Source organism: Protopterus annectens, chromosome 3.part0 (genome assembly GCF_019279795.1).
Source record: "Protopterus annectens isolate FY-2018-M chromosome 3.part0, PAN1.0, whole genome shotgun sequence".
Lineage (NCBI taxonomy): Eukaryota > Metazoa > Chordata > Ceratodontiformes > Protopteridae > Protopterus > Protopterus annectens.
Window position 1 is genome coordinate 247,928,728 of NC_056731.1, and position 24,025 is coordinate 247,952,752.

At 38.3% G+C, this 24,025-nt stretch overlaps 1 protein-coding gene across 1 annotated transcript in view; it reads left to right on the forward strand.

Moving 5' to 3' along the window:
- Positions 1-24,025, forward strand: part of ULK4 (unc-51 like kinase 4) — a 4,087,308-nt gene that overhangs the window by 579,453 nt on the left and 3,483,830 nt on the right. The window contains exon 9 of the mRNA XM_044064733.1: positions 6,029-6,124. Coding sequence (XP_043920668.1) covers positions 6,029-6,124 — 96 coding nt within the window. The remainder of the gene's footprint in view (positions 1-6,028; positions 6,125-24,025) is intronic.

Below are 24,025 nucleotides of genomic sequence, written 5' to 3' on the forward strand. Positions count from 1 at the left end.
CACCATCCTTATATACATCCTAATTAATCACATGTTATGTTCCAAATTAACTTTTAAAGTGCTAGTACATAAACTTGAGGTTCCTTACATAGTATAATAATATATTTAACATACATTCATAATTCAAATAACCTATAAATGAATTAATAAATGAAATGCTAGTACAAAACACATTTGATTACCTTTCTCATTCAAAATCTTATAATATATGATAAATAATATGTTAATAAAACTTTTAAGACTTATTTTAAAAAAATATTTTCTAAAATAATGCATTTAAAAACCATTAATGTCCGTATTCTACCTCCTATCAGCTTCTAAAATGGGCTTGATGGACAAATACTCATTTATACCTTGGGGAACAGATGCATTCAGCTTAATTTGCCATTTTACTTCTCTTTCCCCCACTACCCTCCTAATGTCACCCCCCCTAGGGTTGGGCTTGATCAACTCCAGAATCCCAAACTGGAATCCTGAACATTCTTTATTTTCATTCAAATGTTTCCATAAGGCATTTTTTTCATCACCCTTTTTGATACTATAATCATGGTCATATATCCTGTTTCTTCAGGCCTATTATATCAGGGAGTGATTCAAAAACCTTTCCTTTTGGGAAGGTGATAGACAAATGGCTCAAACCTATATACAAGAATATTCCGCATATAGTAATAGATTCATGGGATTTTTTGAGTAGGTTACAGCCCGAGTTGGCAATAGGTGCAGAATGGCTGATAACAATCGACGTAGTAGATTTATTTTCTAGCATACCGAAAGATGAAGGAATGTTAAGATTTCAAGAAAGTATTAGAAAGAAAAGTGACACTACATGGGAGAGAACTCTGTTAATAATGGAGTTCATGGATGTCTTTTTATCTCATAATTACATTATGTATGAAGGGGAGTATTTCAGACAAAAGAAAGGGATAGCCATGGGGGCGGCTTGTGCCCCCATGTTTGCCAACTTGTTTCTTACTGATTGGGAAGAGGAGTTCATTTTGAATACAGATTGGTTTAGACATATGGGATGCTATTTGCGCTTTTTGGACAACATTTTTATCATTTGGAAGGGGAATAAGGAGCAAATGGACAGTTTTAAGAGCTATTTGAATACATGTAGTGACTTCCTAAAGTTTACATTTTGTGAAGACAGAGTTTCCATTCCCTATTTAGATACCAGGATAACCCTGGAGAACGGGAAATTTAAATCTAATATATTTAGGAAAGACACTTTTAGTAATTCATACCTCCAGTTTAATAGTAGTCATCCCATGGCCCAAAAAAGAAATATAATCAAAGGCCAATGTATTCAAGCGGCCCGGATGACATCTGACATCAATGATGTAGATCGTGAGTTAGAGAAGATAGGGATGTATTTCACGAAAAGGGGGTATCCTACTGGTATTGACAGATGTCATCAACTATGTCAAAAGGCAATGGGCTAAGAAGTACAAACCCCTGTTGGGAAGCAAAGATTGGAGTGTATGTGATACCCTTGTAACGAAGGATACTACTAGTTCTAACGACAACATAAAATATGGCAAAGTCTGTGTTTTACAATATGCAACCCATAGTAGAGATGTTAGGAAGTTCTTGGAAAAACATTGGAATATTATGAAGGTGGACAATGAAGTTTCCAAAATAGTGGGGGACAAACCATTGTTTGTTTTCAAGAATGGAAGAAATTATTGGAAACAAAAATAAGACCCCAGGGCACTAGCGACAAAGGGACACAGAGATGTGGGACTTGTAGGCAGTGTCATTATATTATCAATTCCCCCACAATTACACTCAAAGATACGAACGGAACTACGATACAGTTCCAAAAGGGCAATTGTAGGTCCAAGCATCTGGTGTACTTAGCCAAGTGTACCAAGTGTCCAAGTTTTTATGTGGGCGAGACCACCAGATGCCTAAGAAACAGGATATATAACCATGATTATAGTATCAAAAAGGGTGATGAAAAAAATGCCTTATGGAAACATTTGAATGAAAATAAAGAATGTTCAGGATTCCAGTTTGGGATTCTGGAGTTGGTCAAGCCCAACCCTTGGGGGGGTGACATTAGGAGAGTAGTGGGGGAAAGAGAAGTAAAATGGCAAATTAAGTTGAATGCATCTGTTCCCCCCGGTATAAATGAGTATTTGTCCATCAAGCCCATTTTAGAAGCTGATAGGAGGTAGAATAAGGACATTAATGGTTTTTAAATGCATTATTTTAGAAAATATTTTTTTAAAATAAGTCTTAAAAGTTTTATTAACATATTATTTATCATATATTATAAGATTTTGAATGAGAAAGGTAATCAAATGTGTTTTGTACTAGCATTTCATTTATTAATTCATTTATAGGTTATTTGAATTATGAATGTATGTTAAATATATTATTATACTATGTAAGGAACCTCAAGTTTATGCACTAGCACTTTAAAAGTTAATTTGGAACATAACATGTGATTAATTAGGATGTATATAAGGATGGTGTGGCAATTGTTTTTTGTTCTGATGAAGTCTTGATAGATGAAAGCGCTTAACCTGACAGTTAATTTTTTATACTTATAAACCATTTGGAAGAAGGAAAAAGGAGGTGTCAATTTTTTGTGCTGGTGCTTAGTCACGTTTGTGGAGCAGAACTTTCAAGTGATTTTATTTGGTTGACTGTTCCCAGGTTCAGTACCTTTACTTTAGTATTTCTCTTAGTTAGATAGGTATTTAGCCAGAAGGTTGTGCGTCAGGGCTGGCAACTCGGCACGTAAAAATCTACTGACAATCATTAGCGGACCGGAGTTCTGCTGTGGCGACCCCTAACCGGGAAAAGCCGAAAGACAACAACAAGAAGTCTAGCTGTTTTTCTATATTTATGTCAGACTATCCTACAATATTGTTTTAAAAGTTTCCTGTGATCTCTGAACTCTTTGATTACCACCGTGTTGAATTGATGAGATTTGTCTTGTGTTTTTATTAATTATTATTAAATACTTTTCATCCTTTCAACTGTGGCTGTTTTTTGTAGAGATAATTTAAGCTCTTAGAGTACATTGTATGTATTTGGTACTACTGTCCAAGCAACTCCAATAATAAGAGTAATATTACACAGTGAAACTGGTCATCCTTTCAAAGGTCCTTATTAGTAGCTGATAAGAGTAGCTGGTGGCAGTGATCACTACCTTATAGTCTGGCAGGAGGGGGCAAAGCTGGAGAACGTGTGCCAGCCTTACAGAGTGTCTGTGTGTTTGTATATAAACCAAATCTCAAAGTGTATGTCAGCTACTTGGGCAGGGACACAAAGCACTGGTTGGACAGAGAGGGTACTGGAGGATTTGGTTGACTTCTCGATTGAGATCTGAACCCTATAGCTGTGCCAGTGGTGAGTCTTACTAGGGATCTGGAGAGAAAGGGAGAAACTAGCCCCAGACTGACTGTGATCTCTGTGTGTTCTTACAGGAAATTGTACTTTACTGTATGTGTACTTGTTATCCCCCGAGTGTGCGCACCCCTCACCGGTGCTAATGGTGAGAATTGAGGCTCCTTGATTACTGGGCCATTGCACAGGCATCACAGCATGACTGACGATGTAACATAAAGATGTTATGTACTTATCTTAATGTTCCATGTGTGTTATCCATCTCGACCGTTATTCTCACAATCCACCCTCCATATCCCCTGCCTATACTTCTGGGAGACAGAATAGTGCTTAGTAATTGGGTATCACAGGACTCTATACCTCAGAAATAACCTTTTTGTCTGTTAATCTATTAAAGCAATTGCTTTATATGAGTTACCAGGGGCAAACAATATCTGAGGAAGTTAGAAAGTTGCATTATTGGTAAGGGAGAATGCCCACAAGCTTTGCTGAAGGCCTTGAGCTTTTGAAATGGTAGAGACAGATCCGACCCATCATTGAGAATAAAGGCTGAGATAGAGAACACACATGGACCATTATGGTAAGTACATAACTACTATTTTTTCCAAACTCTAACTCTTAAAGTTCTAGCTTTTCAAAATTTGATAAATTCTTCAGTTGTTTATTGACATAATAAGATTTGATGAATTTGCAGAAACATTTGAAATGCACATTTTAAGGGATGCAATACAAATAATTCCACAGTAACAATTCTAATAGTAAAAGTTTCCTCATTGTACATTTCCAACCAGACCAGCAAATGCTACAAAGCCCACATTTTATAGAAACATGCATCAAATTATCTAAATGTAGAACTGAAGAGTTTGCTTAGCTTTCTCAGCAGTATCTCTTTACTCAGAGAGCTTGTAATACTGAATGGTGATTTAAATACAAAGTTTGTTTAAAGATGAAAGGGAAGATTGGTCTCTTTTGCATTTTTACGTTTGGCATCAGATAAATGAGGCATTCCTGCAGTAAAAATATGTATGCTTCTTTCTCCTTGATTGTTTGGGGGCAGCTATCTTATGTTATACAAAGTCATATCACTTGGCAGTTTAAAACACACACACAGTCTGCCTATGAAAATATTCCTGATATAACATATAGCCATGTTCTGTTCCATTTAGCTGAAAATGTAGGGAAATAGTTAATAACTTGCAGTAGTGTAAAAAGTTTGTGTCATAATTACTTTTTAGTCAAATTCATTTTTGACTATCAGAAGAGTATGCTCATTAAGTAGTTATGACATCAAAAGGTCTGCAGTGGGCAACCCCCTATTTAAGACCTTCCTTAGAATATCCTTGTAAAACTGTAAGACTTAGTAATGGTGGGTAGTACAACAAGATGGTCTGAGTGGATTTTTTCAAGTAGTTATTTTGCTGATGAATAAAACAACACATTTTCTGCGGACTGAGTTGGCTTCCGTAAGTGTGCATGAGTTTTTAAAAGTGCATAAAATCTGTGGTGCCTGTAATGACACTAAATGCAGATATATCATTCTAAAACCAGTGTTGATTTTCCTGTTTTCCGTTCCTTTATTTCCTTTTTTCATTAGACTTTAGCTGGTCCTTTTTGTTGTCTCATAATGAGTGTCTTAATTAATGTCTGTGGTGTAAACAGAGAATTTTAATGTGTACAGTTAGCAGGCTGCAGTTAATGGGAGTGACAGTGGACAAGAATCATGTCTTAATAGTTTCATAGGTAAGTACTAGTCTAGCTGCCCTTGTGGGCCATTTTGAGCCTAGCCAATTTCCCTTTTTTGCATGGGTTAATTTATCCCATTTGGTTAGAGATTGACCTTACCCATCCCACGGTCTATAATTGCATATTACCCCGCAGTGAGAATAACTGAGTTCATGCCATGGATAATTTGAGGGAACCCATGCATGAGATAAAGCATTTAAGAGCTGTCCATTAGTAGAACAAGGGGCAGTCCTGGGGTAAAGTTTCTGTTTCCCATCCACATATCCAAGTTGTGCTTGAATACAGACAAGGATGAACTTTGTTTACTGTGGATGAGAAGTCTGTTCCAGAGCAGCAGTATCCTTTGCGAGAGATAAGTGTCCCTCCAAACAATTTTGTTGGTGTTGCAGAGGGGTTTAGATTCCTAGACTGAGTATTTCTGATGCCTTTTGACTTGCTGATGTGTGGTAAATCCTGCAGTATTGGGTTGGGGGATGCCTTGTATGCCAGACAGTCACCTCTTAGCAGTCTGTAGGATACCAATTACAGTGACAGGGCTTTGAGTCTGTCAGTGCAGGACATGTTGTTTAGGCCTTGTATCCTTTTAGTACAGTATCTCTGTGGGTGTTAGTTGTTCCATGTGTCTGGACATATACATGCCAGAGGGGACATTCTATTTATACATACATCCCCAATAATAAAGACAAAGAGAAGTTTTCAAATGGATGAATGAGGTGCAAACAAAATTGTTTGTAAATTTGGAGGGTTTCTTAGTTTTCTCAAGAACGGCACATCCTCTTAAAATGATTGTATATTTGGAGATTACATTAAAAGGACTGAATATTTGTATCGCTGAATGCTTTTTCTCAAAGTACAAGAAAAATTATTATATGTTAGTATTTTGTAACTGATAGAACAATAACATTCTGTTTATTCTTCAATGAAGACTGGATTGGAAGAGTTTGCTACACCATCCTTTCTGGAAAGGAGCCTTCAGTAGGGATGAGGAAGTTTCCATGGAAGAGAGAGACAGGAATTCAAGGTCAGAACACAAAAGAATGATGTAATAATATGTGACATGGAGACAGTGTTTTCTTTTATAAAATTACTTAAAATCAGTTCAGAGGATCACATTGTCTTAAATTTCTAAATTTTACTGCTTGGGTGACCAATGTGTTTTACTGTTATTTCTCTGAGTAATAAAATTCATATTTTCAATTTCTCAGGTATTTGGCAAAAGTAATATAAATTATTTTTTATTATAGTATTGATAAGTCCTAATGAGGGAATCAGTATTATTATGCAGTGATATTTCAGATTAGTACTTTTTCCACTGTGCCTTTGATTTGCCAACATTTTTAGTCAGTTGTCTTGGTCATTAGCTCCCAGTATCACAGCTTATATTCTTGGCACCACTTTCTTTTTGCTGTAGTGCACATTGCAAATACAACATTATATATATATATCCTCTAAGTTGTGTAATTAGTTTTGCCATATTAACATAATATAAGCATTACTGCACATTAAATAGGTGCAACTTGCCAGATGCAGTCTGTTTCATCCCTTTATTTATTTTCCCATACCAATACAATCGTATTTTGCCCTTTCAGTAATATATTTCTCTCTCTCTCTCTCTGTATATATGTATGTATATGTATATATATATATATATATATATATATATATATATATGTGTGTGTGTGTGTGTGTGCGTGTGTGTGAGAAAGCCTGTTTTTGTCTTACCAGTAACTTATTCATATTGTGATGATCTAGTACGACACATGCTTCTTCCCATCTTCTAAGTCTTCTTTGAGCATTACAGGCAAGCATATCTAGCATTTTATTAGATAATGTAGTGCTGCAAACACATTTAATCCTGCTGTTTTCGTTCCTTATATTACTCCTTCAAGTACTATAGATTCTATTCCTGTCAAATGTGTGCAGGTGTTTCATGGCCTCAATACTTAGTGTTTCCTCAAAGAAAGTTAATTTGATCGAGTGCAGACATTTTGTTTCACTCTCCATTTAACATTCAGTCTCACACCATTCCAGTGTACTCTTTCTGCCAGTTTGTCCTGTCACTGTTGTTGGTAATACTCTGACTAGTTTGCCCATAGCAAACCCCAACAGGCTACCTGGAACATCCATTTCTTTATTCCCATTATCTGTTTAAAACTCATACCGATAGCCAGTCCCATTTCCATATCAATCTCTGATACGATTATTTACAATTATAGTAAATAAGCACAACTTGTGTTCATCAGTCTGCATTATTCTGTGCATTCTTTTACATTTCTGCCACCCTCCTCACATGAGCAATGCACCCCTTGTTCCCTATTTTAGGCTACTATAATCCTCATACTATCACCTGCTGTATAACCTCACTATTGCTTTTTTACCCATCTCTAAACAGATGCATTTAATGAATTAAACTGAATCCCTTTATTTCTCCACTGTATTTGTTACATCATAAAATGCTTTCAGCTCTGTGGCAGTATAACATCCATTGTTATTATTAATTTTTATAGTAATATTGAGTAGTTTCCACCTACTTTAGTAATGTACAGTCATGTTAAATATCATTATCCATCCATCAGTAATATTTCTATAGTGAATGTACAACTAACTGTGCTATAATGAATTTCAGCATTAGCACTGAATGTGTACAAATGTAGTTATAGAGGATGTTCTTCGTAAAGATCACTGCTGCAGTAGACTAAGCTATATGGGTTATATAACATGTGGTTCCTCCTTGGAATCTTAATTTTGCGTTAGAAAAAGTAATTCTTGCTCAACTTGAAACAGCTCATCAGGCTGACAAGGCTCTTAACATAGAAAAACAGTCTTACTGTTCATGCAGGGGTATTAGTGTCTGAGTTGCAAGATCTCAGGATTTGTCAGCCTTATCTCATTGTCCACAAAAAACAGGGTATCCTTATGAACTAATCCTCATTTATGCCTAAAGTGATATCCAAGTTTACCTAAAGCCAAGCTATCCATCTTGTGTTCTATCAGAACCTAATGAGGAGTAAAGGATACTCCATAACTTGGATGTTCGAGTACTATTTTGACAAACTAAATCTTTCAGATCTTCAGATCAATTTGTCATTTCTTGTGAAGGTAAGAAAAAAGGACAACCTGTGCCAAAACAAACTATTTCAACATTGGTGTCTTATGCTTATTACCTTTTGTTATACCCACCACAACAAAACAATTCCAGGCAGAGTCAGGGCTCACTTCACCAGGGCCTTGGCTTTATTTGTAGCTTTTTCGAAAGGGTTGAATTCTGGAAGTATTTTAGAACAAGCAATTTGGTCTTCTGTGCACACTTACAAAGCACTATAAATTACATTCCTACTCCAAGTCTAGAATAGGCTTTGCTAGCACAAGCTACTGCACCAGTGAACCTTATGATGAACACGGTGCATTTGTGCAAGTAAACTTACCATAACAGTAGATATCCAAATGATCAGTCCTGCAGTGGCCGCTCCCTCACCTTTATTTTTGTATGCCTTTTATAACATGGTATGGTTCTGTATGCTATTTTCCTAGCATTGTCCTTGTTAGGGCTTTTAGCTTCCCTCTCTCTGTTGTTGTGAAAGTGCTGAAGGATTTAGTGCTCAAACCTGACTTTTTAGTCAGCTCTACTGTAGCTGACTAATGATTATGGTGTGTTTAAGGTGCCTTGAAGGCTTTGGAGGCTGGCTGGCTGGCTGTTATAGCCTTAGCAGGATATAGCCCATAACAGTAGTCATTAGAGTATCTTCTGATATTGTAAGTTTACTTGCCCAGCTGTACTTTATATCCACCACAACAAGGCAATTCCAGGCAGAGTCGAGGCTTATTCTACCAGGGCCTTGGCTTCTTCTGTGGTATTTTGGAAAGTGTTGGATTTCAGAAGTATTTTAGAAGCAGCAACTTGGTCCTCTGTGTATTACTTTGCAAAGTACTAAAATTAGATTCCTTCTCTAGGTCAAGCTTTGCTAGGACCATGCTTCAGAGACTTCTGGAATACTCATTCTTCCTCCTCCCAGTCAGTCTAAGCAATGGTGGTCTATCTGTTTAGCTAAGATTACTGCAGCAGTGATCAGGATGATGTACATAGTGCAGTTATATAAATAAACTTACCGTAACAGTTGACATTCAGATGATCACTGCTGCAGTAGCTACCCCACTCCTTCCATTCCCCTTATTTTTGTATGTTTTTGTTACTAGGGTGAGAACTTTTAATTTTAGTTTCTTATCATTGACTTGTTCAGAGCTCTAACCTCCCACTCTCATTTGGCATGAAAACTCTGAAGGATTTTGCACAAAAGCCGGTCATGTTGAACTGATTAATGATTTAGGTGTGTGGAAGGTACCCTTGAAGCTTTGGAAGCTGTCCAGCTGTTATATGCTTAGCAAGGTGTAACCTGTATAGCTAAGGCTACAGGTGCATTTGATCATTCAAACATCTACAGTTAAGTTTAATGACACAACTGTACATTTTGCATTAGATTGTAATGGGAGTTAGAGATGGTTTGAGAACTGACATATTCCCCAAAGTGGATTTGCAGTTAAAGAAAATAAAGTGAAATATCCGTCTTCTCTTTATTTGGTAATTACTTCTCACTGTTGGATATTGGATGTTTGTGATTTTGTAAGATTCAGCATCATAATATCATGTGGTGCTTGCCCGCTATTGCTTGTCTTTTTTTACAATATTTTTTTATTAAAAAAGCATAGACTCCAAGGCAAGAATATGTGCACTTATATGTCCACTGGCAAGTAGTACATTGTGTGATATTTGCAGACAGATGTAAAATACAGAAAATATTGCTCTTGTCTACATTTAGCTATTTCTTTGCCAATATCAAGTATCAAAGAGTAATGGTTGTCAAGAGAATCAAAACCATTAAGCTGTATGTTGCTTTCCCCAGATCATTATTTTTAATAAACACATTTATGTGGTAAAATTAGTAGCCTCTACTTCACTGGCTCCCAGTGCTATTTTGCGTGGTTACATGGATATAGAATTGAGCTGTGCAAAAGGCCTGTATTAGAATAGTTGCTGCAATGTTCACATGTAAACAATGTAACAAATTATGTTTATAACACTTTAAAAACGTATAAGGCATATGGACAAAAAACACAACATATGAACTGGTGGCTTTAGCCTTTTCATTCCTTAAATATCCTGGAACTTCATCAGAAAACAAGAAATGTACAACAGTGCAGAGTTAAATAATGGACAAAGGGTAATAAACATGTAATAAAATAGAAACATAACACCCAACTTAGGTCACAGTAACCAATCCTAAATCAAGAGATAGTATGAGTAATGCATATTCAATAAGTCCATTGCACAGATGCAACCCACTGGTTTCATGGTGAGGCTGTACAAACCTCATGTTAGTTAAACAAATAATATGTCTATGACCTGTATAAATTCCTATAATTCTACAGAAAAATAACAATAGAAAATGGAAACAGTCTTGCCATCGCAAGACACATTTCAAGTTCAAATTGTCATAATCGTGTATGAGAAAATGAAATATTCCTTTTGCCTAGATTTTATTACTTCCTGCTGCTGTGTAATGCAGACATAGCAGAAAATTATATTTGCAGTCATGTAAAAAATGAAATATTCTGTTTGTCTTCTATTTAGCTGTCATTTCTCATTGTTGTGCATGAGAGAATAGTGCTTTTTAAAGAATTGGGAGAATAGTGCCGCCTATTGCTCGCTTATGATAATTTTTTTCACAAGCACTTTTACATGGTGGAACTAATGTATCCTCCATATACTAGGGTGTTCCAAAGTATTTTAGAGAATGGACAAACCCTGCATTAAACTCTGATTAGAGAAGGAATATTCTTCAGCAGGCTGAAAATGTACAGGTAATGCCTGCTGAAAAATTAGTTTAACTCTTCACGGCAGCATATTAAGGTGCCGTGAAGCTTGGACAGCAAGAAAGCTAACAGTCACCACAATTTTACGCTCGCTAAACAGCTACTTTGTTGATTAGCGAGTGTAAAATTAAAACAAAGGATGTTTGAAAAAAATTAAAAGTGTGTGTGTGTGTGTGTGTGTGTGTGTGTGTTTATGTATGTATACATGCAAGAAAGTGAGAGTGAGATTGATTTAGCCATTATTTTAGGCTCACTAAGCATTTTTTCTGTTTAGCAAGTGCAAATAAAAGTAACTGATTATTTAAAATAATAGAAAATTGTGTGTGTGTGTGTGTGTGTTTTTATGCATATATATTGTAATTAAAAGAAAATAAAACCAAAAAAATTCAAAACAGCTTAACAGATAGCCCATTCTCTAAGTGCAATAATGCCATCCAGGGTGTGTGCTACTGTGTAAATAACGCCCTTCCAGGGATGTAGGGACCCTCTGCCTCCACCATCGGGCCTCAGAATACCTCTGTCTGTGTGTTATTTGCACAGTAACATACACCCTGTTGGACATTTTTGCTTGCGTAACACCCACATGCAAACTTTCTACCTATGAAATATATGTAATCATGTAGAATAAAAATAAATATTCCTTTTCCCTGTATTTGCCTCCTGTGTCTCACTAATAGGATTCGGGCAGTAGGGCTTTTTTTTTAAACACCTTAATTGAATTATCGCTTGTGACACAGGCACATTTACATTTATATAAAAGTAATCAAACTGTATTGAGTTAAAATTAACAAACATCATACTTAACATATATTGCTATATTTCATATAACCTAAACATTACATAAATTATTCAATTCCTGCCCCCCCCTTTTTTTAAACAAGAAACATTTTTATTAAACCATCACATATGACACAATCATAAATTTATATAAATGAAAACAAACCATGCCAACACAATCCTAGTTGCAAGCATTTTACACCACAAACCATACTGACAAACTCCCAGCTGCCAACATTATACATTCTTTATAAGCTACCCAGTCGTTTTCAAACATTACGTAGCTCATTCAAGTCCTAAACCTCTTTCCTCCCCTGCATGTATTGTTCCCACAATTTCCATTTTTTTCCTATGTAGTTTGCCCGTACCTTTTTCTAAAGATCTCGGTTCCAGTTGTTTTATTTGTCTTACTATATTTGCTACTTCTAATATAGTTGGTTTAGATAGAGTTTGATTTCCATTTTCTAGTAATTGCTTTTTTTGGAAGCCACCATAATTAGAGATAGCAAGGCCTTACCATGTCTAGGCAATTCTGATTCTGTATCATAACTCAAAAAAATCATCTCCCTTGTCACACCAGTCTGCGTACCCAGAATCTCTGACAGGGAATCCTTAAAGTCTGTTCCTCTTTCTTCCCCATCACATCTCCAACATTTGCCATATACCTGAGGAAAAATTCTCTGGAATCTACTTGGGGTATAAAAATATCTGTGTAAACATTTCCAAGCAAAAATCCTAAATCTTCTAGATATTGTTGCGTATTTGGGAGACATGCATATATCCTCCCATTGCTTCTTTGTGAATTGCTTATCCATTCTCTCTTCCCAATCCTTTTGTAACCTCCTCTGATTGATTCTTATAGTTATCATGCAATATTTTATATGCTCTACTAATTATTCCTTTTTTAATGGCAGCTTCTGTTCTAGATTCTAATAGAAACTCTACCAGTGCTGGTCTTTTGTTTAGAACCCCCCTATTTCTTTCTCTTTGCTTGTTCTCTGATATTAATCCTTTAAGGGGAAGACAGTCTCTAACCTGCAGTCCAAATAAATTCTTAGTATCTTCTCATTCTACCATCTTTCCCTCTCTGTTTATTTGATCCCAATACCTTGGTTTTTTTGTCAGTTTTCTCCAATAAATTCCAGCCCCTGCTTGCCTATTGTCTATATCCTTAATTGCAGTCATCCCTATCAGCAGAATCTCCTTTCTGTATTCCCATGTTGGCTTAGTTCTTAGAATATTTTCTGCTACTTTATGGATATAAAATTCTGTATGATTATTGTTATTCTCCTTAAAGGTCTTCGTCCAAAATCCCAGTCTCTCCTTGTTTCTTGAGCCCTCCCCCCCTTGTTTCAGCATCATTCTTTTCCACTTTGTAATTATAGATCTGATGTTGTTAATCTTCATTCATTTTTGATGAATGGGGCTCTGAACCAGCTTGGCCATTATACAGCTCGCACTGGCCAAACATTCTTGAGCTAAGACTCTACCCACAATCCCCCTCTCTCCATACCTCAGATCTTGTTTGCCGCTATGTCAGCAGGACGTGTTAGCCATTGCTCTCAGGTAAGGCTTAAAATTTTGTGTATCTTGTATTTTCGCTACCTATAGAGATATACATATATATGTATATATTTTCTTGATTATACCTTATATTTGTCAGCTGTGTGTTTGGATACTCTACCCCATACCTCTGGTAATCTCCATTAATTATTGTTAACCCTTCTCCTGCCTTTCTTACCATTTGCAGTAATTCTTAATACCATTGTTGGTATTTCCTTCTTTCCTTTCTTATACCCTTTTGGTATTTCTCCTCCACCATCGTTGGTAGACCTTCCGCCTTTCCTTTATGTGTGTGTGTGTGTGTGTGTGTGTGTGTGTGTGTGTGTGTGTGTGTGTGTGTGTGTGTGTGTGTATGTATGTATGTGTGGTTGGTGTGTTTAGTTGTTACTTCTTTTAAAATGGCGGAAAAGCATAAGAGCTCTGAAATACCCCTTCAAATTGGGTAATCCCAATCCACCCTGTTCTACTGGAAGAATGAGCTTATCCCTCCCAGATAGTCCTTCAGCTCTTTATTACTTGCTATCCACAACTCCTCTGGTTGATAAAAATATGCCTGACGTGTATACGACTAAAGTGACTAAAAACATTTTGACTGCTTGTATCTTATTATCCATATCCATATAACAAAGCTTCCATTTTCTCAGATTTTGTATTATCTTTTGTTTAGTGTCTTCCCATATATCCTTAGCTGCCACACCAGCATAACTTTTAATCCATACTCCTAAATACTTAATTTCATCATGTCCCCATAAATAAGGATGTTGCTGAATCAATTTGTATGTTGGTACATAATTTACTGCTATTGCTTTTGTTTTAGCTTCATTGATTGTGTATCCCAAAAAGATTTGAAACTGTCACAAAATGTTCCACAGCATTGTAATGTCTTTTTCTGGTTTTGTCAGGCATAAAATAACATCATCAGCAAATAGAGCCAGCTTTTCTTGACTACCATACCAATTATATCCTTGAATTTCTGAATCCCTTATTTTCTTTGCCAGTGGTTCCAAATATAATGCAAATAACAAAGCGGAAAGACAGGCAGTAGGGCTTGTTAAAGAATTAAGACCAAAATGCCATGTCTTGCTTTATCATGTTTATCCTTTTTCACACATGGATTTATAAAGTTCTGTTAATTCAACCTCCGGATGTAAGGTATTCCATATTACTGTAATATCCACATTCAGATATTATATCTTGTATCGTACTGACTTTTGTCCCGCCTGTTAAGTTTTTTGGATAAAGACTGAACTGTGGACTTGTCTTTTATCAGATTATGTACAAAATCAGCTATGAATAACATAATGTGATTTAGAAACAGTTGCTTTTAGTCAGTGCTTTATAATGTCTTTTTTTTTTTTTTGATATTTCGCTCAATAATTTGGTGCTAAATTATTAGTGCATGACAAAATGCATAATAACACTCACCCTGTTCGGAATTTTGTGTAGAATCCTAACAGTATTATATCAAATGAGTCTGGTTTGTATTCCATGTATCCACCCATTCATCAATCTTCTGGTAATTCAGCTGTATTTAACATGGGGTAATATACTTCTTATGCAACCACGGGTATACAGCGATGGAACAAAACCTCAAACAGTGAATTATGTTACTGAAGTGATTATTGCAATAAAGAATGCTAAAGTGTAATGATGTTATGTTGTCCTATCTCGCCTTCATTCTTACTTGGATGGGTTTGGAGCTGATCCTCGGCTCCGACTCGACTGAATACACCAGCTAGAAGTCTCAAACCTGGCTTGTGGCAAGGTAGGTACCCCATGATGCAGTGGTGCAGTTCCCCAGATCTCATTTGCCGCTTTACGAGGTTGGATGTTCTGTTCGTGGCGGTGGCTATGTTTTTTTATCTTTTGACTTCTAGGATTTAAAACTATTTAGAATTTAGAGATTAGTTAGTTTTCTGAGTGCTGTGCCTTTTCAAGCGTAGTTTTAGTGTTTAGCTTAAGTTTATCTCCTTTTCTCTGCTGTAATGTGCTGCCTTTTGGCTGTCGTTTTTCACAGGGCTGTACTGTGTATCCCGTAGTTTATCTTAGTAGTGGTGCTCTTCAGATTGCTTATTAGTGTGTGTATTTCTAGTTGGTTAGTTAGTTTATTGGTTAGCTCATTAGCTTGTTTAAGTTAGAGAGCTAATTGCCCGGTTTAGTTAGAGGGCTAGTGGTATTAGTTTATTCTGTCTGTCCTTTTATTATAGCTTACTAGGTCCATTTAAATTAGAGGTCCTAGTGCTTGTTTTAGTTAGAGCAAAGCTATTTCCATTTATATTCACTAGATGTGCTATAGATGTTAAATTAGAGTATTAATATTCTCTTTTTTCTAGAAGTGGTTATTCTGTGTGATTGTTACTTAGTGTTTATATATAGGACTCTTTTCTTCCCTAACATGTCCAAAGAGACTAGGGAAAAAGAACATAAGCCTTCAGGCTTTAAGAAATGTCAAAAATGCGCCCCAGAAATGTCTATTACAGATGGACATAGCATTTGTGTTTATTGTTTAGGAGCTATCCATCTCCAGGAAGATTGCACTTTCTGAAATTCCTTTAGCCCCCGTGTGTTGCAAGAGAGGAAAATTAAATTGATTGTCAAAGGACTCTTGAGACCGACCTTTGTGGAGTGGTGCTTCTTATTCATCCTCCTCTTCTAAGAGGGACAAACCAACCAAAAGGCCTTCTCCTGTCTCTTCAGCTCAGTCAGAGTCCACTGAAAAATTGTCAAACATTTCTCAGTCATCAACCTCCTTGGCTCCACATGTTTCGGAACCAACGGAGATAATTATTGATAAACCTAGTTCTTCGGCTCCATGGTCTTTAGAACCAAAAGAAGGTCCATTGACATTCCACCAGTCTCCCCTAATTTGAGATCTCCCCTTCTGGAGAGATCTCGTTCACCAGCTCTATCCTCCAGGTCTTCTAGGAGCTGATGATGACGTGGAGCGGGTGGTGCGCAGACTATTGAAGTCGCCAGCGCTAGCAAAATTGTTCTCGGCTCCTACCCAATAGGTTTTGGAGCTTTCTAAGCCTGTTACACCCACTATCATTCCTCCTCTTAGCCAAACTGGATTTTTGGAGCCGGAGTGCCAAGTACCACTTGCTGTAGACCTATCGGTTACGGGACACCCTTGGGAGATTCCAGAACTGATCTCTGCTCCGACACTCTCAGTGCCATCTGGGGTGTCTGGGAGCTGAAGTTCTCTGGTCAGCCCTGAGGGGGACGCTCTGACCCGAGTTTCTTAGGTTCCGAGTCTACCACTTGGTAGTGCATCGGCTCGGGTGAGCTCGGCTCCTAAATCGGCTTCGGAGCTGGTCTTCCTGGAGCTGGGGGGTGTCCTCTGCTTCCTCGGAACTGGAGGTATCCTCAGAGCCAGTGGGTTCCGCTTTCCAACTGAGGAGTGTGCTGTCCCCCTCTACAGCTCTACACAAGAATACTGGCATTCGTCCTCCCAAAGCACCGGCTACTGTCTCGGCACCACCCCATCCAAAGGACAGCAGAGATTCAGAGCCTCAGGAGCCCCCATTGGGTGAACCCCGCTCTTATGAGGCCTCCCCAGAATACCCTTTTGAGGAGCCCCCTCGGAAGAGGACATGCAAGAGGAAGCATATAGACTCCCCTGATGAGTCTGTCACCTCAGACACTGACCTCAAGGAGTCAGAAGGGTCCCCAAATTCGTACTCTGAAGATATCTCATTCGCAGATATCCTTGAGATCTTAAAACAGAGAGGCGGCTGGAACACCATCACCCATTCTGATGAGGAGTCGGTGTACCTGAAGGCCTTTGAATTTCAACCTTCAGCCTCCTGGGTGTCTCCCCCTTTTCATGAGCTGTAAGAGTTAGTCAGTCGAAAGGCATGGGAGTCACATGACACTATGGAACCAGTCCCTCGGAGGCCAAACAAGTTTTTGTCAGCCTCCGCTGGAAAAGATTTTCTTACAAAAGGTGTGCCTGTAGATGCTGTGGTGATGGCAGCAGCCACCAAGAAGGAACTTTCTGAGATCCTCATCTGTTCATCCTTCAAAGATTCTCGAACGATGGACAGATACAAGAAGCGTATCTTTTCATCAGCAACTTTTACACTCAGATTGCTGAACTACCTCATACACTTTACAAGGCTACAAAGAGATCTCCTGAAGGAAGTATGGAGATACTCTACAAGGTTCTTTGGCTGCGGGGGTGACAGAGGAAGTCACTTCCCAACTGACCACCTCAAATTCCATCATCATCTCCTCCATGAGACTGATATCTTGTGCAGCGGATGGAGCGAATAGGGCAGCTGGTTCAGGAGTTTCCCTGAGGAGACACTCCTGGATGCGCTTGTGTAATTTTGCAGAACCTTTTAAGTCTACCTTTACCAACGCCCCTTTTGATGGTTCCTCACTTTTTGGACTTAAAGTTAAAGACACTCACTAGATGCGAGCAGGAAGGGAAAACTCTCTCTGCCATTGGAGTATGTTTTTCAGTACCTTAAAGACCTTACCCTAAAGGTCAGAAGAATGGAAAAATGCAGTTCAAAAGATCCCAGGGACCTTTCCAAGATGCACGAAGTGAATCCTTTCCCAGGAGCAAAGGGGGAGGCAACAATGGTAGATGTCCTAGAGGCAGAAGGTTTCCGCAGAACCAGGTCGAACGTGATTTCTTTTGCGGATGTCCCTACCAGCGCTCCTGAAAAATGCCCATCTGCTCTACTTTGGAGGCAGTCAGGGGATGTTTATCTTTGTACCCAGAAGCCTGGCAAAATATTACAAAAGACAAGTGGGTACAAAGCATAATATCCAGAGGATATTCCATTCCCTTTTGCCATCCTGTCCCACAAACCAGAACAATCCCAGATGTTCCACCCAGTCTAAGGCAGCAAGCAACTATAGAAATTCAAAAGATGCTAGACAAAAGAGTTATCCAGAAAGTCTCCGCAGACCAAATAGGATTCGGAACTTACTCAAGATTCTTTTTGGTGCCAAAAAATAACAGGACTGGAGACCCATATTGGATCTCAGCAAACTGAACGAATCTGTCAAAAAGTCCAAGTTCCGAATGGTGACCCTGCAGTCAATTCTTCCCTTCTTAGGGAAAATCGATTGGATGTTTTCAGTAGACCTCCAAGATGCATACTACCACATAAAAATGGATAGAGCATCAAGGAGTCATTTATGCTTCTGGCTGGGAGCCAGTCATTATCAGTTCTGAGCTCTGCCCTTTGGACTCACTTACAGCCCTTAGAATGTTCATCAAATGCATGGCAGTAGTAATGGCTCACTTGAGAAATCTTGGATTCCAAGTGTTTCCGTATCTGGACAACTGGCCCCTAACTGCCACCACTAAGCATCTACTCCAACAAGCTAGGGATGTGACATTGGAAATTTGTGCTCAGCTAGCCATAACAGTCAATTTACAAAAATCTGCCTTGTTGCCTTGTCAACATATTACCTTCATAGGCGCAAACCTAGACACGGTTTCTATGATGGCACATCTTCCGCCTGACAGAACTTCTGCCCTCAGATTGCAAATACTTCACCTTCTTCCCAAGGACAAAGCAAAGGTAGTTCTGAAACTCCTAGGAACCATGGCTTCAACTGTAACTCTAGTTCCTCTCGCCAGGATGCATATGAGAATCCTTCAATGGCTCCTGTTTTCTCAGTGGTCACTACAAGAACTTCCTATGTCCCATCTGATCAGAATGACGGAGTCCTAGAAGAGGGATCTACGATGGTGGACTCAGTCCAATCATGTGATCATCGGGAGACCCTTTATTCCACAACAACCTATTGCTACAGTGACCACAGACGCTTCCCAGATAGGGTGGAGGGGCATTATCTGGGAAGGACAGTCCAAGATATATGGCAAGACCAGGAGGCCCATTTGCACATCAGTGTTCCAGAGATGAGAGCAGTGCTTCTGGCATTGCAGGCACTCCACGACTCTCTTCCACAAGGGACAATTGCAATCCATTCAGACAATATGTCGGTGGTATGGTACATAAACAAGGAGGAACCAGAGCATACCCACCTTGTCGAGAGGCTCTGAGAGTTTGGCAATGGGCAATATGTTCCCAATGCTTTCTAGTAGCAATGCACATCCTGGGGAAATACAGCGTGATAGCGGATAAGCTCAGCAGGGCAATATTAATGCCTCACGAGTGGTCTCTAAACCAGAACATAGAGGAAGAGATTTTCCAGAAATGGGGCCAGCCTTGTGCTGATCTTTTTGCCACTCCCATGAATACCAAATGCAGCAACTGCTTTGTCCTAATTCCTCCTCTGTGGGGAGACCTCGAGAGATGCACTTGTTCACGATTGGCCCTCTGGACTTCTTTATGCCTTACCCCCATTTCCCCTCATACCCAAAGTCATCCAGAAAGCAAAATCCTTGGGAAGCAAGCTGATTCTCATTGCCCCATATTGGCCTCGTGAGATTTGGTTCACCTTCCTCTGGCCTCATCTGCAGGAGAAGCCGTGGGTTGTGGACCCAGTTCCAGATCTTCTGATGCATATGTCAGGAATACTTCATCCTTCTCTCCACACCCTCAACTGGACAGCATGGCTGCTTCACTTCCCAACTTAGGCTTCAAAACTTCACTCCAGCAATCAAACGCATATTGAGATCCTCTCATAAAGATTCTACTAGAAAACTATATACCAGCAAATGGAAGAGGTTCTCCCACTGAGCGCACACTAGTAATATTGACCCATTTTCTGCTCCAATTCAATCCATTTTAGAATTTCTTGCAGAACTCTTCCAGCAAGGCCCTGCTGCAGCGACTGTTAGAGTTCAGCTGGCTGCAATCTCGAATTTCCACATTGGTGAGCCTACTCCTAACCTAATGTCGCACAGGTTATGTAAAGCATTTTTAAAAGGCACTTCCTTACTGAGGTCTCCTTTTAAAGAACCACTCTCTCCTTGGGTTTTAAATTTTGTCCTGTCTCAACTAACATTGCCACCATTCAAGCCCTCTTCATCTTGTGACCTCAAATTTCTTTCCTGGAAGGCCACCCTTCTAGTAGCTGTACCATCTGCAAGAAGAGTTTCAGAGTTGCAAGCACTCTCAATCAGACCACCATATCTGATTTTCCACAAAGTTAGGGTATCGCTACAGACTAATCCATCCTTTATACCTAAGGTTTGCTCACACTCCAATATAAATCCATCTGTTGAGCTTCTGGTGTTTTTTCCCCAATCATAGCAACAAGGCAGAGTATAAACCCACCAATTGGATGTGCATAGACAGCTCAGATTCTGTTTGCATAAAACTAAAGATTTCAGGAAATCTGACCAATTATTAATTTCTTTCTGTGAGGCAAAAAAGGGTATGCCATTGTCTAAAGTCACCCTTTCAAATTGGCTTTCAAGTTGTATTACCTTTATATACACTTCCAATAATAGAAATTTACCATTCAGAATTAGAAGGCACTCAACCAGAGCATTAGCAACATCTTCTGCTTTCCAGGCCAGAATGTCTATGGACAGTATTTCTGCTGCCGCTACATGGGCTAATCCTCACATGTTTATCACTCATTACAAAGTTGATTTGGCCTCCAGGGACAGGGCCTCCTATGGTTCCACTTTGCTCAAAGGTGCTAGGGACGCTATCCCATCCAAGTAAGAATGAAGGCGAGATAGGACAACATAACATAAAGAAGTTATATGCTTACCATAACGTTCCATGTTTGTTGTCCATCTTGCCATTCATTCTAACGACCCGTGCACCTTCCCCCATCCAAGGACTCCTAGAGGACCTGGTGGTTACCTTTACTCTTATACAAGAGCTCCTTTGACTCTCTCTGTTTTTTTTTTTCCTTGACTTGGTGTCATACCATTATATTAGTCCTTATTACTGTTAGCAGCAAACAAGATCTGGGGAATTGCACCACTACATCATGGGATACCTACCTTGCCACGAGCCAGCTGTGAGACTTCCAGCTGGTGTATTCGGCCGAGTTGGAGATGAGGCTCGGCTCAAAACCCATCCAAGTAAGAATGAATGGTGAGATGGACAACAAACTTGGAACGTTATGGTAAGTACATCACTTTTTTTTTATCTGTGACAGAAATGATCATTGCTATTCTGCAGGCATACAGGGTAAAGAGTACAGATGAAAAATCAAAAAACGTAGTACATCCATTAGTGTATTGTTGGATTTATCTTGTAATTAGAACCTCTGGAGCTCTTTCCAGAAATATAGACTTGGACATTTTAGTACAAGATTTTCTGCAACTCAGTTTAATAAGACATATCTGGGGCACAAATCAGAATTTTTTTTTCCCCCAGATTTATGTTGATATTGTAATGCATGCATAGGCTGACAGCAAGAATTTTATTTTAAGAGAAAGGTAAATTATTAATGTTTAATTCTGTGTTTTAGCAAGGTTAATAATGGGCGTTTAGCCCTTTTACATGCAGTAACTTCTTTTAAATGTCCATTATCTGACATCTGCCAAGTTTAGAGCCAGATTCACTGAATAACTCAGTTTATTTGCAGGTGAAAAGATGTTTTCTTTATGTATTTTTTAATTTTTATTTTTGAGTCTGGTCTCCTAGTAGCCATTGAGCCTACCCTTGGCCACTTATATGGCATATTATTTTCCTCCTGAGGTGAAAACCCTTTAGCTTATTATATAATTTAAGGGGGAAGGGATGCAAACCGGGAGCTGACATATCGTTCACCATGTTTCTCTTTATGGCATTAACTGCCCATACATTACCAAGCATGCATTCTTCTGAGAAGATGTGCAGTGGACATGGCAGGGGACTGTCACGCACTTCTGTGGTTGATGTAAGTCTGCAAAAGGCTCCATCCCATTCAGCAAGCACATTATATACATTTCTCCAGTTTTCACTAGGGAAATTGATGCGGATTATGTGTTCTGGACATGGACCGCACTCTTCTTCCCTAAGAGGGGAAATCACGCAGTTTGTTTGTTCATTCATCTTCCACCCAACCTAATTCCAGCAGATGCCTGAGCCACCAAAGGCCATCTTTGATTGCATTACTTTACACAGCTTAAGGCAGTGTTACCGATGATTGACATCTGTCTGGAGTTAGTTAACTGACATTTTTTTTCAGTCACATTGCCATGGCACCCATACATCATATGAAATACAGATTAAACCTATATTAAAAACACTTTCTGCAGCCTAGCATACTGAAACCATTTCTAATTATTAAGTCATTTGCATATTAACATGCTGCACATCTTCCCAAACCTTACTGAATGAACTGCATTAAGTAATACTTAAAACACAGTGTACTCCCATAAAAAAATCAAATCAAGTCTACAGTGCTGGAATCCATCTTCTCTATTTTTGCATTATCTTTTTCTTAGTCTCTTCCCATTTATCCTTAGTTGGCTTAATAGAATCCTTTTTATTCCATACATCTAAATACATTAACTTATGGAAAGATCCTGAACCTTCTGGACTTTATTGCATACTTAACCTTCTCTTATTGATTCATAGCTTTCATGCAATGTTTTGTGTGCCCCAGTTTCTGTTCTAGATTCAGCTAAAACCTCTACCATAGCAGATATTTCATTTTAGATTCCCCTATCCCTTTCTCTTTGCTTATACTCTGATGTCAGTTCTTGGTAGAGAAGGCAGTCTTTAGCCTGCAATCCAAATGGCTTCTTGGCCTCATCCCATTCTGTTACCTTTCCAGCTCTAGTTATTTGCTCCCAATATCTTGGTTCCTTTGCCAATTTTCTCCAGTAAATTCCAGACTCCTGTTGCTTATTTTCTGTTCCCCTACTTGCTATCACCCCTATTGGCAAAATCTCCTTTCTCCATACTTGTTTCAGCTTAGTTCTTAGAATACTTTCTGCTATTTTATAAATATAATATTCTTTATGATTGTTATTCTCCTTAAAGATCTGCATAAAAAAATCCTACTCTCTGTTTATTTCTTGATCTTCTTCCTGCTTCATCATCATCATCATTTCTTTCCATTTTGAATTATAAGCTTCTGCTTGTGTTATATATATATATATATATGAGCCTTAACTGTGTAGTTCTAAAATATCCTTTCAAATCAGTTCATTCTAAACAACCTTGTTGTATTTGAAGAATCAACTTATGTCACATAGCTCTTGCTCTCTTCCCCTCCCACATAAATTCCTTCAACTCTTTATTAATTACTGTTTACAGTGTCTCCTCTGGCTGATAAAAATATGCCTTACCTGTGTTTAAAACTAAGTGGACTAAAATATTTTCACTGCTTGTATGTAACTATTCATGTACATAAACAAGAGCCTTCCAATTTCTCAGTTTTTGTATTATCTTTTGTTTAGTCTCATCCCACAAATCCTTAGCTGCCATAATAGAAGACTTTTTAACCCATTCTCCTAAATAATTCACCTTATCACATCTCCTGTATAAAGGTATTGCTGAACCAGTTTGTGTGTGGTTACATAATTTATGGCTATAGCCTTTGTTGTTTCTTTATTAATTTGATATTCCAAAAAGACCTGAAACCGTCTCAAAATGTTCCACAGCATGGAGATATCCTATTCTGGATTTATCAAGTACAAAATAATATCATCTGCAAATAAAGCCAAATTTTCTTGATAAACATAGCAATTATATCCTTGAATTTCTGTGTCCCTTTTTTTCTTTGCCAGTAGCTGTAAATATAAAGCGAATATGTAACACAAGCGCGTATATATATATATATATATACATATATATATATATATATATATATATATACGTATATATAT